Source organism: Scophthalmus maximus, chromosome 7 (assembly GCF_022379125.1).
Source record: "Scophthalmus maximus strain ysfricsl-2021 chromosome 7, ASM2237912v1, whole genome shotgun sequence".
Classification (NCBI taxonomy): Eukaryota; Metazoa; Chordata; class Actinopteri; order Pleuronectiformes; family Scophthalmidae; genus Scophthalmus; species Scophthalmus maximus.
Window position 1 is genome coordinate 12,163,694 of NC_061521.1, and position 12,724 is coordinate 12,176,417.

General features: G+C 42.3%; 2 protein-coding genes across 5 annotated transcripts; one reads left to right on the forward strand and one right to left on the reverse strand.

Moving 5' to 3' along the window:
* The first annotated feature begins 378 nt into the window (after positions 1-378).
* LOC118315862 (rho-associated protein kinase 1-like) lies at positions 379-7,689 on the forward strand. 3 transcript variants are annotated; one of them, XM_035643499.2, is made up of 23 exons: positions 379-489; positions 659-934; positions 1,023-1,087; positions 1,172-1,457; positions 1,646-1,743; positions 1,828-1,963; positions 2,053-2,178; positions 2,303-2,428; positions 2,518-2,622; positions 2,728-2,901; positions 2,990-3,207; positions 3,295-3,559; positions 4,061-4,166; positions 4,283-4,325; positions 4,434-4,503; positions 4,659-4,732; positions 4,824-4,908; positions 5,018-5,096; positions 5,178-5,260; positions 5,570-5,692; positions 5,780-5,929; positions 6,660-6,714; positions 7,010-7,689. In XM_035643499.2, exons 2-23 carry the CDS (start codon positions 785-787, stop codon positions 7,237-7,239), a joined length of 2,847 nt encoding a protein of 948 aa, XP_035499392.2. In that variant the 5' UTR covers positions 379-489; positions 659-784; the 3' UTR covers positions 7,240-7,689. The 3 variants fall into 3 exon arrangements, with proteins under 3 accessions (XP_035499392.2, XP_035499396.2, XP_035499397.2); XM_035643503.2 differs by having other exon boundaries at positions 389-934; positions 1,649-1,743; XM_035643504.2 differs by lacking the exon at positions 6,660-6,714 and having other exon boundaries at positions 389-934; positions 7,010-7,139.
* Positions 7,690-7,835: 146 nt separating this feature from the next.
* LOC118315863 lies at positions 7,836-11,846 on the reverse strand. 2 transcript variants are annotated; one of them, XM_035643506.2, is made up of 6 exons: positions 11,305-11,846; positions 10,499-10,774; positions 9,750-10,366; positions 9,342-9,498; positions 8,350-8,510; positions 7,836-8,230 (listed from the first exon to the last, which is right to left on the reverse strand). In XM_035643506.2, exons 1-6 carry the CDS (start codon positions 11,447-11,449, stop codon positions 8,063-8,065), a joined length of 1,524 nt encoding a protein of 507 aa, XP_035499399.2. In that variant the 5' UTR covers positions 11,450-11,846; the 3' UTR covers positions 7,836-8,062. The 2 variants fall into 2 exon arrangements, with proteins under 2 accessions (XP_035499399.2, XP_035499398.2); XM_035643505.2 differs by having other exon boundaries at positions 9,750-10,774.
* Between the last annotated feature and the right edge of the window lie 878 nt (positions 11,847-12,724).

Sequence of the window (12,724 nt, forward strand, 5' to 3'; positions counted from 1 at the left end):
TAAAATCCCTTACAAATCCACCTATTCAAAAATATAATCACATCAAGCATTTTTCTTTTCTCTCTTTGTCTCTAAAGGTATTTAAAATCAATCATGACTATCTATGGAATTTATTATTATTATTATTATTATTATTATTATTATTATTATTATTATTATTATTATTATTATTATTGTTATTGTTATTATTATTTTTATTTACTGTCATGTGTAATTAACCCAAGGTAAATTATGTGTATTATGATTATGGTCGGATGTTCTTGACAACTAACAAACAGCCAGTCAGCAGAGCGAGTGAGGTCATGTGGAAACTATCCCCAGAAGTGTTGGCACATGACACACCCACCCAACTGTGTCCTGTATACACAGGTTACCATGGATACTTAGTTCAAGGGCTGTAGTTGAACAGCTTGCAATCAAAGCTGCGTGGGGCTTAGACGCAGAGCAGGTGGGCATCCTTAATGTACAAGAGAGGATTTCTGAAACAAGGTACAGTCTCATATAGTGCGGACAACAGAAATTAGATTTAGCGATAAACTGTGTTACACTTTGACCAAACGTTCTTGTATTCAGATATGGAAATAGGTCAAATGAACAAATCTAAAATCAAGCCAGTGGTTTTGTAGATCACCGACACACTGTGATAACCTTTTGTCAGGGCGAGTTATTTACGGTCAAGCAAGCACTGGAAAAAACAAGCTTCATGATCCAAGTATAGCCACACACCCTGAGCTACCACCTTTGTGTGAAAATCCATCCGTGTGACTTGGGTAGACGTGGGGAGATGAGGAGGATTGTAGCCGCTCCCATACAAAGTAACAGCATGGATCTGGGAAGACACTCCGTGATGTTTAGACCCTCATGCAGAAGTTCAAGTCCATTTTCCCTCACGGACCTCGACATGTGGGACGACAAATCTCACTTTACAGCCCAGGTAAAACCCACATATGCTTTTCTTTTTTTTAAAACAGATTAATCAAAGTGCAGTTGTTCAAAAATGTGTGGGTTTTTTTCTTTCTTAGACCTCAGCATGGTATGGCATGACAAATGTCTCTGGGTCAGGGTTTCTGTCTAAAATCAGTACAAGGTGAGGGGAAAATGTAGAAACAGTTTTCAATCAACAAAGACCCATTTTCAAGTTACGGTGATTGAAATGCCATATCTATTCCAGCACATCAGGCAGCACCGATGGCTTCAGACAGAATGACCCAGGTCTAAAGAAGTGGCAGTCCTTGTCCCATCTGGCGCCTGAAGGTGCTACACGGCCCTTTCCTCCGACTCCAGGAGCTGAATTACGAGCTGCCCAAGGGGACAGTAGCTTCAGACCAACAGAAGTGGTGCACTGGCTGCAGGATGCTCAGGAGCGAATAGACACTCAGCTGGACCGGCTGAGGGCCAGAGACGCACGTCTGAGCTATAACATAACTACTGCACAGCTACTTGACATGAAACACAAGGTAAGTAAAATAGTATCTCGATTTCAGTGGAAACAAATTCTACGCTCAACCTTTTTTTTTGCATTCTTCTCCCTCATTGCCATCATTTTTTCCAATCGCTTTACAGTTTTTTTTGCTTCAAAAATGTGTTTGTTATTTGCTACAGTTCCACACTGTGTCCTTTCACCCTGTACTAATGTTTAACACAGCAGCTGTCAGGAGCAATGAGTACTCTTGGGCAGGAGAAGGAGGCAGCTGAATTTTCCAAGTTTGACAAGAACCTACAGCGTAGAGAGCTCCATGAAAAGTGAGTGCAGCTAAAGGCGTGAAGAGGTCAATTTGAATGACTGTAGACAAGACTGACATTCCTCATGTGAAATTCACTCTCAAGGGTCCTTCGGCTGGAGAAGGACCTGTTGCAAATGAGGTCTACTTTGGACAGAGAAAGCAATGATCGACCAACCGAAAAAACCCCAGGTTCTCTTAGCAGAACATTAACAGCGTGTCAAGAAGACTTGAACAGACAGGTGTGTAGTTATATATGATATGAAAATAGTGCTGTAAATGCATTAATCTGTGTATAATGTCTGTCACACGCTGCTTTATTTGTGGTAAGGAGAAGCAGAAGGTTGACACTGAGCTGTGCAAGCTGAGAGAGGCTCTGAAAGAGGCGGAGGCGAGGGCCAAATCACAGGAAGATGAGCGAAACCAGGCACTCCAGCAACTCCAGACATCAACTGAGGTCGGTTTATCAATATGTAAGGGAATATATCAAAGTCTAAAGTCAGATTAAAATACAAAAAACTTTGGTGCATATTTACTGTATATCTTTGGGCTGATTGTCTGTTGTACCTGTGTGCATATAGACACAGAGGACGCTGTTGAGTCAAATAGAGGAGATGAATCGGAGGCTCAGCCACACTGTGTCAAATCACTATGGAGTGCAAGAACAGCTGAGCGAAGCTAACAACAAAATCAGCCAAGCATGCCTGGTCAGTTGCCCGTGTCTGATTCAGCATTACCTTCAACCAACACAATACACATACATTACATTTAAAAGCATCTCTGTACCTCTGCTCAGGAAAAAGCCATCTTGTCAACTCAAGTGCTAAAGCTGGAGGATGAAATGAAAGAGCTGAAGGCCAACATGCCAGTGGCTCTGTCAGACAGAGACCACCCGATCCAGGTATCGGATATTATCACTTCTGATGTACAACGTCTGAGGCACCTTAGATCCAAATGTCATGTTTCGTAGTGTGACCAGGGTTTCTTTGCATGATGCTTCCTGTAGAATAAAGCAGAGCTGCACCAGAGGTTGCAGGTCCTGGAGCTGCAACTGGAGAGGATGCCACCAGGTTCCCAGGGCTGTGAGATCCACGATCAACTGGTTACTTTAGAGTCTCACAACAACAAACAGGATCAGGAGACGGTTCTGATGACAAAAGAATCAAAAGCTCTTTCAAAGGTTGGAAGTTTTAAGTTGCTGTCATTTTGTCAAGTTTCTTTTTTTTTTCAGAAGTCTTTATCGAACTGTATTTTTTTCTTTACACCAGGTAAATGAAATGTTGACATGTGAGCTTGAAATGATCAAGCAGAAGCTGGACACATCACAGTCTCAGCTACAGGAGCTTACAGCAGAACGGGCCGTCAACACTGAACAGATCAGAGGTCTAGAGGCAGAACGCTCTGAGCTGATCAGACAAAAAGAAGAACTGCTGAGCAAAATGAAGGAAGGTGGACATGAAATGAAGGAAAAGTGCTGTCAGCTCAGGTGAGATGTGAAACGCATGCTCCACTTCAATATGTTGAAGACGCAGTTATCCTCCCCTCACTAAAAAAACCCAAATGAATTTTCCAGGGAATTTGTGGAGGTTTTGGAATCAGAGAAACAGAAGCTGCAGGATCGGTGTCTGCGTTTGGAGGCAAAAGTCCTCGAGAATGAGGAGAAGTTACTCCTGCTGGGGGAGGAGTATCAGAAAGAAGATGCAGTGAGGGTCCAAAATATTGAGGGACTAAAAGCTGTGGCCTCACACTGGACTGAGAAATGGCAAAAGGTTGCTTTGACTCTGCAGCTCACACAAGAGGAGCTGGAAGACCTCAGGAGGAACAACTCCAGAAATGAAGTAAGGCAATCCCTTTACCACTCCCTTCAGCATGCAACATACACCATTCTGCACAATGTCAGTGAAATAACAAAATATATAATATATGAAAAAATAAACAAAACGCATGAAACAACTGCGTACTAACATGTGTGTCTTAGCTGTATATTCGTGTGTATCTAAATCAAACAATTGCGACTGGCCACTGGGGTTGAACAACTTAAAAAAGAGGGCAAAATAGATGGACAAAAAGTGAATCAGAATTGAAAGGAGTGTATCCAATCTAATTAATGAATTAAATGTTGTATGGATAATACATAAGTTTTGACCTAGAGACAAAACTGAAAATCTGCTGAAGTACAATGATAGAATGGCGATAGTATGGTGCTAACAATAAACATGGTGGTATATCCCTGAAGAGCTCTTCTGAGGACCAATAGTTGCTCTGATGATTGTGAATTATTGGAGATGTGGTACATAGACTGTCTAAGGATTACATAACTGTACACTTATCTCACACAGAGGGAATCTGACTCGCTTCTGAGGGTTGAGCTCGACGCATGTAAACAGGAGTTGGACCTGGAAAGATGCCGGAGGCAGGCGCTGCTTCACAGATATAAGGACGAAGGTAAAGGCCAATGTCCTTGTCAGCAGTCTGTGGAAACTGCGAATATTCTCAGGAAGATTACCGTTGTGAGCGTTGTGCAACACCCAACTCGACTCCACAACTGCTTGTGTTTGCAGGTGGTGAGGCTGTGCGGACTCAGGACAAAGAGACAGTGACGGAGTGGGTGGATTTTGATGAGATTTTCATTTTCCAAATGCACCGTCAGCAAAGGCTGAAAATGTAATTCTCTGTTCTGTGTCTTTATCTTGTACTCTATCTGTGTATCAGCTTATCAGAATCCTCTCTGTTGTGGCCGACGTTGTCACATTCGCACAGCAGCCAAAACAAATCCCCCCAGGTAACAAGACGATCCCCGCCTCAATAAATTGAATTTTATAACACTTAATATACAGGGGGAACTGTGTAATGAAGATGAAATTACGCCTGTCAAACATGTATTGAGAGTAAATATTTTGTGCATACAATACTGACAGTTAATTTCCACGATTAAAGGTGTGTATACGAAGCTGCGAGGTTCAAAGGCTGAAGGAAAAACTGGCAGAAAGAGAGAAGCAACTGACAGAAAAGTAAGCTAAAAGTTTTTTAAAAATATATTTTAAGTATTTAAATGGATGAATGACCAATTGAGTATGTAACATGTTTTTATCCATGTGTTAGGGAAGATGCTTTGAAGAGTCTAGAGAGGCTGAGAGACACAGAGAAAACTGAGGCGGAAACCAGAGATTCTGCTCTAGAGCTCAAGGTACAGTTACAACAGCCTGATCAAACTATGATTCAAATTCACACGTCGGTGTTTAACCTAATTAGCGGCACATATCCTTTCTCTTTATCATCTCTGTTTTTCACTAAAGCTCATGAAAAAGGCCTCTGAAGACAGTGAAGGCCGAGCAGATGCTTCAACCACCGACTTACTAAAGACCGAGCTAGAAGGTACGAAAACATTTCTTACGATGTTGGATTAATCTTCCTCACTGGTTCAGTTCCAAAACGTGTTCCTCCATTTGTTTTCAGAGAGCAGGAGGAGAGCGAACCAGCTCCAGCAGGAGAAAACGCTGGCAGTCCAGAAGCTTCAAACACTAAACCAGCTTTACCCGGTAATTTTTTTTACTTTTGGCACTAATATTTTTGATGCAAATACTTGAAAACTTTAGCATCTCTTCCAAAGTAAAGATCTGAATACTCACGTCTTCAATGCCAATAAGCGCATGGAAAATGCCTAGACTAAGTAACGTATGTCATCACTTGCTTAACATTTTCCCTTAAGCATTATTGTCACTGTGAGCATGTTAGAACGCTGACACAGAATTTAGCTCAAAGAGCCACTGAAGGGCTGCCTGTGCAGTTACGTTTTGGCTTGTTAGATACTCATAACAGAAATATACTGTATCCTACCATATTCGTAGTTGAAGAGTTTGTTCAAAGAGCGAGAAGGAAATGAGGCGGGAAAAACTGACAACACATCAGCAGCTGCTCAAACTGGGACCGTCTCACCTCAGGACTGGTCTCCCGCACCCAAAGCTGCCAGGGTAAGAACTGAAGACATGTGAGCAGTTACACTAACAGCCTCAAAGGTTTGCAGGAAGATCTCAGGTTGTGTGTCGATTGTCACTCAGACTACAGTGGACAGGTGGAGCTGGCAGCAGGGCCCAGGTTTGATGCCAGTGTTCGAGGAGGACGAGGAGAGCAGCGACCTGCCGGGAGGGGAGGAAGAGCCAGCCGGAGAGGCTCATGCTGAGGGAAACCTCCACGATCAGGGGCACCAGGTTAGGAGTGTTTCTTTTACTTCATGCATGTGTCCGATTTGCCCATAGGTCCCTCCAATGTCTCCGATTTCACACTCATAAATGTATGATGTATCAGCATCTGCCACCGATGTCAATTAATATCATTAATGGCATAATCGTGGCTCACAGATTATATCATGAAATTAACACAGCTGCAGCCGCATTCACTCATCACATACACACATATGTGCAGAGCGAACAGCACGAGGGGACATGGCTGCATGACTCCACTTAAACTCCATGTGAAACGCGGTTCATCCATAATCTCACATTCGACCCTCTCTACTTGGCAAATAATCGGATTTGGAGTTGAGGAGTGAACCGCTCGACTGGAGCACATCTGAGTCAACCATAAGAGGATGGGCATTAGTAATGTTACAGTATGTCACTGTCTTATACTGTAGGCATTTGACTACCAGCGTATCATGACAGACATAACATGGTCTCAAAAAGACAAATTATGAGTTGTATTATACATGAGTAAATGCAGGTTTTTCATTCGAAATTACATGAAAACACTGTGATGCAGTAGAAACTACAGTGTGGGGGAGCTTAAGGAAGGAAATGATGTTTCTCTCTAATGATCTATCCTGGTTGCTATCAATAAAGATGTGAAATTAAAATTGTGTAATATTTTTTTTAAAAAGCGTATACATTTGAAAGCATTAAACTAAAAGAAGAGATCTGAATCCATTCTCTTTTCTACCAGATGAGTACAGAAATCAGCAATCAGAGAGAAGCCAAACATGAGAATCTGCTGCAAGGTGAAAATGTGCATGAATCAATGTAATCAGTAGTGTAGACATGTGTGCTTGTGCTGTGTCGTGTTCATTGTTCTTTCCTTTTTCAAACATATCCAGGAATGGCCATTACTAAATGAACTAAACAATTAATAAAGGTTACTTTTATCGATACAGTTTAATTGGTGGATAAGTCCCTTCTTTATCTGCCTTTGCTTTCTCTCATCTGCATGTGTAGAATACATATTAGCATATGACACTTGGAAACATGGATCCTGTTTTAAGTGTGTCACACTTATTTCTTTTGATTTTTTTTAAGCCATAAGGTCCAAGCAGCCAATCCAGGATCTTCACACTGCGGAAGAAAAAGTAACAGACGCGTCTCCAGATATTGAAGTGCCAATCGTAGTTCATTGTGCAGATGTGTGTGACATGCAGAGGAGGTCAACGTCCCTCTATCCTGATGGAATATTCCTGGCTGAGCTTGTAGATATCTGCAGTCCGGATGAAGGTGAAGAGGAGGGAGAGGACGAATGGGGTGTTTCGTGAAGAAGCATTTGGCAAGACTGTATATAAGTCTATGTAGAGACAGGTCATTACAGGGTGCAGTACCAGCCGGCCTTTGTACCTTTGAGCTTGTATTGTACGGATTAATTCACCTCTTCAATTTGAAAATAACCCTTTGATATGATGATGCAGATGCTTTTTTAACCGTAAATATAAAGATTGTGTTGTTTGTTTTTTAGTAGTTTAGTCTAACAGAAAGTTCCAATGAGTGATAAAGCCACTGGGCAACATCTGGCAAAAGAGTGCTTTATTTATATGACATGGTTCCTCACATCACTTTTACATTCAGGAAATCCTAGAGCCGACAAGACATTTCAAATGTGCCTCAAAAGAATTTTGAAATTACAGATATACATGAGAGCATGTAAAGTACATTTGTGTGTATTATGTGTTATTCACATGTCAAATAAATGACAATGTGTATTTAAATCACGGGCTGTACCCCCGGGTAACTCTTCAGTATTTTAAGATATCTTTCTATTCAACTTCCTTCGCGGTTTTTCCTTTGTTTGTTGATATAACAGGCTGCACTGGGTAACGTTTTACAAATGCATCACGACACAAACTCTGCGCTTATGTCGTGTCATTGCAAAACCATTCAACGTGAAATGTCCCATAGAAGAATTCATAGACTGATACGTTGAAATAAGGCCTTGTTCAAAGATTTTATTGTTGCTCCGGAATCCATCCATTAGAACTGTAGCATCACAGTCAACATCAGCTGTGAGCACTTTGTGTCAAAGATTATTTTGGATGCCCCGCTGTTTGCACAGTTTGGTATGGTCCACTGGTCACAGAGCGGTTTTTAAGGACATGTGTCAGCGCTCCACAGTGGCTCCGATTGAACATTGTGCCAGCGCGCCTGCTCCAACTGCAAGCTGCACATGTCCCTCCAGTGAGCACGCCCTGCGTCTGCAGCCTCGGCACTGATGAGGACTCGACCCAGAACTCTACCTTCTGAGCCCACACGATTCTGTCACACAAGAAAGGAGCAGAATATGAAATTTACAGGGTACTTACAATTTATATGCTTTAACTCACTTAGTAATTTTATTTTTTTTTATAATTGTGAGCCCTAAAAGAAATCCTTACCTGTATGATTATGAACTCGAGCATGAGGGGGAGCAGACTGACGTCTCCTGGGGGAAGGTCAAACAGGAATGAAGTGTTCCACACAGTGCAGGACCCTCCTTTAGTTTCTCTGCTACTGATCACAATTCTCTTGTGATGCAAATTTATCAGCACCTTGTAATCTGTACACACACGGTGGGAAAAACACATGTTGTGGAATGAAAATGAAACATGAAAACAAGATTCAAAAGGAAACAGGAAAGAAAAGACTTTCCTATTATCTATAAATCAATTGAAATAATAATTGATTTAAAAAAAGTATACTGTTTATGTCTTGTTTTGCTGTTTTAGAAGCTGCCATATTTGTATGCATTAGGTTAGTTTTCTATTTACATGAAATACCCATCACACCAGAACATTTTTATCCACTCTCCAGTAACAAAAACCTAAAAAAAAAAATTTGATATGTTTAAGCAAAACAAGGAGCTAGAATGCATAAAGTCAAGATTTTGTCTCTTTCTGTAGCCATAGTAAAGCAGACATATCTGCTCAATATGCTGTATGAATATTCATGGTCAGTGCTTACAGAATCTGATTCTGAGATTATTTCATGTGACATACTGCACATGAAACAGATATAAAATCTAATGGCTCTTTAAGATAAAGATAATGCAGAGACAGGCTAATGCAAACAAAGATTACATCTGACAGATCAGAGATCCAGAGGAGATTGGAAAATTCTCCAGAGGATTGTGAATAGTGAGGGATTAAACCACAATGTCATTAAAAGAAGGGGATGATCTCCTGCTGCATTCGAATCCTGTAGACATCATTTAATCCCCTAAACATTAAAAGCAAACATAGGGAATTATTTTACCTCTGCTCCTCAGAGGCAAAAGTTATATCTGTCCACACACAATTACATAATGTCTCCGTGCATGAGGCCCTTACGGCATCATGGAGTTCAATACACACTTTGTCAAATCCAAGAGAAAAACAAATGCTTGTTTTACCTGGTGATGCCCACGGGGGAATGAGTTTGTCTAGGTTATCTGCTCTGAGGACTGTGGTTTTGATCCGGTGGGCTGGAGTCTGATACTGAAGCAAAATGAAGATCTGTGGAGGACAGCTCAGCCCCTTAAGCACCGGTGCATCATGGGACACCAAACTCTGCAGTCAGAGGGCAAAAGTTCAAGCAGAGGGGAAACCTCATTCAGAACTAAATGAGACTCACGGCACAATAATGAACAATACTGACCAAAGACATCAAGCTACCTGTTCACTGAAATAATAAAATTCACAATGCAAACCAGATTCATCTGATTGTTGTCACTGATAACCTCCATGCAAGGCCTGGTAACAGGTGCATCTTGGCCATATCTGCAAATATACAGGAGTGCTCACAGATATTAATTCAATACCTTTTTTAGTTTCCCCTTGTTTGGGCTTAGTTCTTTCGTGAAGTGAAACGGATGCTCTTCTCGCCAGTCTTTTCCTCCACACTCAGCCTCCACTTCACCCAGTGCGGTGCCTCTCAGGCTGTGTGGTTCCCGGGTGTACACGGCTGCTCTCAGAGCGCATCTTTGGAGCTCATTCACAGAGTTCACCTTCAACAGCAGCACCAGGCTGTGCGGCTCTGTGCTGAGGCTGCTCCGGACCGAGGCTTGTATGGGACAGGGGCACAGAGGCGGCAGGCTGCCCAGCACAGACACGTCCTCCAGTCTGTGAGGTGTCCCACTGAGCCTGAGGAACGTGACTGCCAGGGTTTCCTGCTCCGGAGAGAAGGCCATGGTGAAATGGAGGCAGGGTTCTGGTGATGTTGGCTGTTTGCAGCTTGCACTGGAGCCATCGCTCAGTGGAGCCAGTGGGATCGGTTCTTCAGGCATAGAAGCGCTGACGGCGCCGCGGCTACTGAGCCTGCTGTGTTCACTGTGAGATATGCTATCTCCAGTGACAGTACAGCGCCTCTGCAGAGCCTTACATGTTTTGGACACTAATCCCAGTTTGGGAAATGAAGGCACGGAAGTGTGGCTGGGATCTATGGGTTTATAAAGGGGCGACATTAGCGTTGGAGTGCTGAGACGACGCAGAGAAAAATAAGACTTTGGCTGCTCCTTCCGTTCAGAGGCAGCTTGACCGTAATTAGAAAATGACAGAGGGGTAAATTCACCTTCAGAGGGGGCTGGGCTAGTGAATGTGGAGGGATACTCCAGCATGTCTCCATCCAGCTCTTCATATTGCTGCCTGGATTCTGTTATTGCCGTCAAGGGAGGTGAACTCTGGCTTTGGGCAAAGGTCAAAGATTCAGCGGGAGCCGGCGCTGACGTCACAGTATCTTGGTCTTTAACTGTACAAATTTGACTTTTCCTGCAGCACAGAATACATCCCAGCACCAAAGAGAGGCAAAAGACGATCAGTCCAACCAAGAGAAGAATCTGAAGATGAACTGCAGACATTAGAGAGAAGAATGAGGCCAGTCAGAGGGCAGCAGTTTAAAAAGAAGTCATAATTTCCCCCATGCGACCCCTGGAGTACACACTGCAAATTAACGATTTCAGCTCGTTTGCCTGTTACCAGTGTAAAAGATGGGCGATAAAAGCCACAGTGATTATCTTCCTGAGTAATCCCCTGTTTTTTTCCCCCCTGCGATTGTTTGTTGAGCCATGGAGGATGGACATCAAAACAAAGAGGGAATATTGCACAAAAAGCTGCAGTGACTTTGGAAGGGATACCCACTATATTTGTTAGACTGGTGATGCCTCGTAGCTTTGGCTTGGTGCATTTTTGCATAGAACAAGGACTGTGAATTTTGTCCCCAATGATTTACACTGGAATAGATCTCTTCACGGTCAGCATGGACAGGAGAAATGATTGATGTGACCAGTTACTCATTTAATGTAGCATTTGAGTTTAAATAAGCATATGAGTATTGCTTTAGACATGGGGAAAACATGAACCTATCCTTGAAGACCATACCTTCTAGTTGTTTGGTAAAGAGGACCTGCACCAGAAGCCAGAAGAAGAGTATGACCATGATGCCCTCAATCATGCCCTTACAGCAGAAGAGCAGCACAGACTGCCAGAGAGGCTGACCTGGGTACTCCTCATCGTGGTAAGGCATGGTGCAAACAGTGAGCACCGCGTCTGTGGAAGGCTTTCCTAAAGAACTGTCCACAGGAGCAGAGAGGTCCCAGTAAAGACGATCATTTGCTTGACTGATGAAAACACATTCTGACTTTTCAGTCTGGGAGAATTCTCCCCATGTATTTTTGCTTCAGATGATCAATCAAGCCATTTTTTTTAGAGTGCCACGGTCAAAAAGGCAAAAAAATCGAAAATAAAAACATCTGTGAATTACATATCCCCAGATTTATAAAAACACATCTCTCATTTAAAATGGAACTCCTCACACAGGTTACTATCAAGTACAGCTCGATAGTGAAGTCCGTTTCCCTGCTCAAAAGTGGAAAGACATCCTGCTGACCTAACTGTCTCCACAAAGTACACTCCAGTCTTCGTCCCACGACAGTGATCCACTCATTTGCAGAGTGAGTTGACTGGTATTATTCCTCCCTGGAGGGCGGGGGCCGTGGGCGGAGATATCCATCTCATAATACCTCTCAATTGTGCCTGTGGCATCTTTCTTCCTCACAGCATTGTCACTATAGAATAACTATCCCAACGGTAAATCCTGCAACTCATCCCCCGCCCTCATCCCATCGGCTCTTATCTCCATTAGTAGAGCGTCTTTCATGGGGTCTGCTGCAAATCTCAGTTCAGGAATTAACTATCAAAACAGACTCTTTCAGCGATTCATGTTTCACATGCACAATGTGATGATTTTAATTTGATAAACAAAACATATAACATAAATGTCCATTTGGTTTTTAGCAATTAAAAACAAAGCTTAACACTTAAACCCAGGTCAGAAATTGATTGATCATTAACTTCTTGATTGGCCATTGATTCAGGTTTCAGGTTTATGATATTGAGAACCAAGATTTCACAGTGACGATCATCTGGAAATACTGAAACATTTGCATGTTGAAAACCAACTTGAAAATGGTGTTTTTGTCTTAAACAGAGGAAATGCTGCCCCCATCTGGCCACTCACCTGATTACATTTTTTTCCCATGTAGTTCAGACAATGTCATGAAAGTGGATATTATTAGTTCTCAAAAAAGAATTGTGTTACACTCTCATATATTGTATTGCTGGATTATCACTACTGATGCCAGGATGTGTCAGTAGCATTTTATTGCTGTAGTTGGTCAAGATGCAGCCAACTAACTTGAGGTGTTGTGTTGTTGGGTAGATGGTAAAACTGAGTGATACATGAGTGAGTGTACTTATTTACACTATACACTATATACTCCATACATTGGGCTATTACACA

Bases quoted from the DNA above. Each gene is read 5' to 3' on its own strand.
- LOC118315863 (XM_035643505.2), bottom strand. From the start codon at position 11,449: ATGCCTTACCACGATGAGGAGTACCCAGGTCAGCCTCTCTGGCAGTCT. The intron at 10,775-11,304 runs GTATGGTCTTCA...TAATGTCTGCAG, and splicing joins CTTTACCAAACAACTAGAAG to TTCATCTTCAGATTCTTCTC. The intron at 8,511-9,341 runs GTAAAACAAGCA...GTGTGTGTACAG, and splicing joins TCCCCCGTGGGCATCACCAG to ATTACAAGGTGCTGATAAAT.
- LOC118315862 (XM_035643499.2), top strand. From the start codon at position 785: ATGAGGAGGATTGTAGCCGCTCCCATACAAAGTAACAGCATGGATCTG. The intron at 3,560-4,060 runs GTAAGGCAATCC...TATCTCACACAG, and splicing joins GGAACAACTCCAGAAATGAA to AGGGAATCTGACTCGCTTCT. The intron at 5,930-6,659 runs GTTAGGAGTGTT...CTTTTCTACCAG, and splicing joins TCCACGATCAGGGGCACCAG to ATGAGTACAGAAATCAGCAA.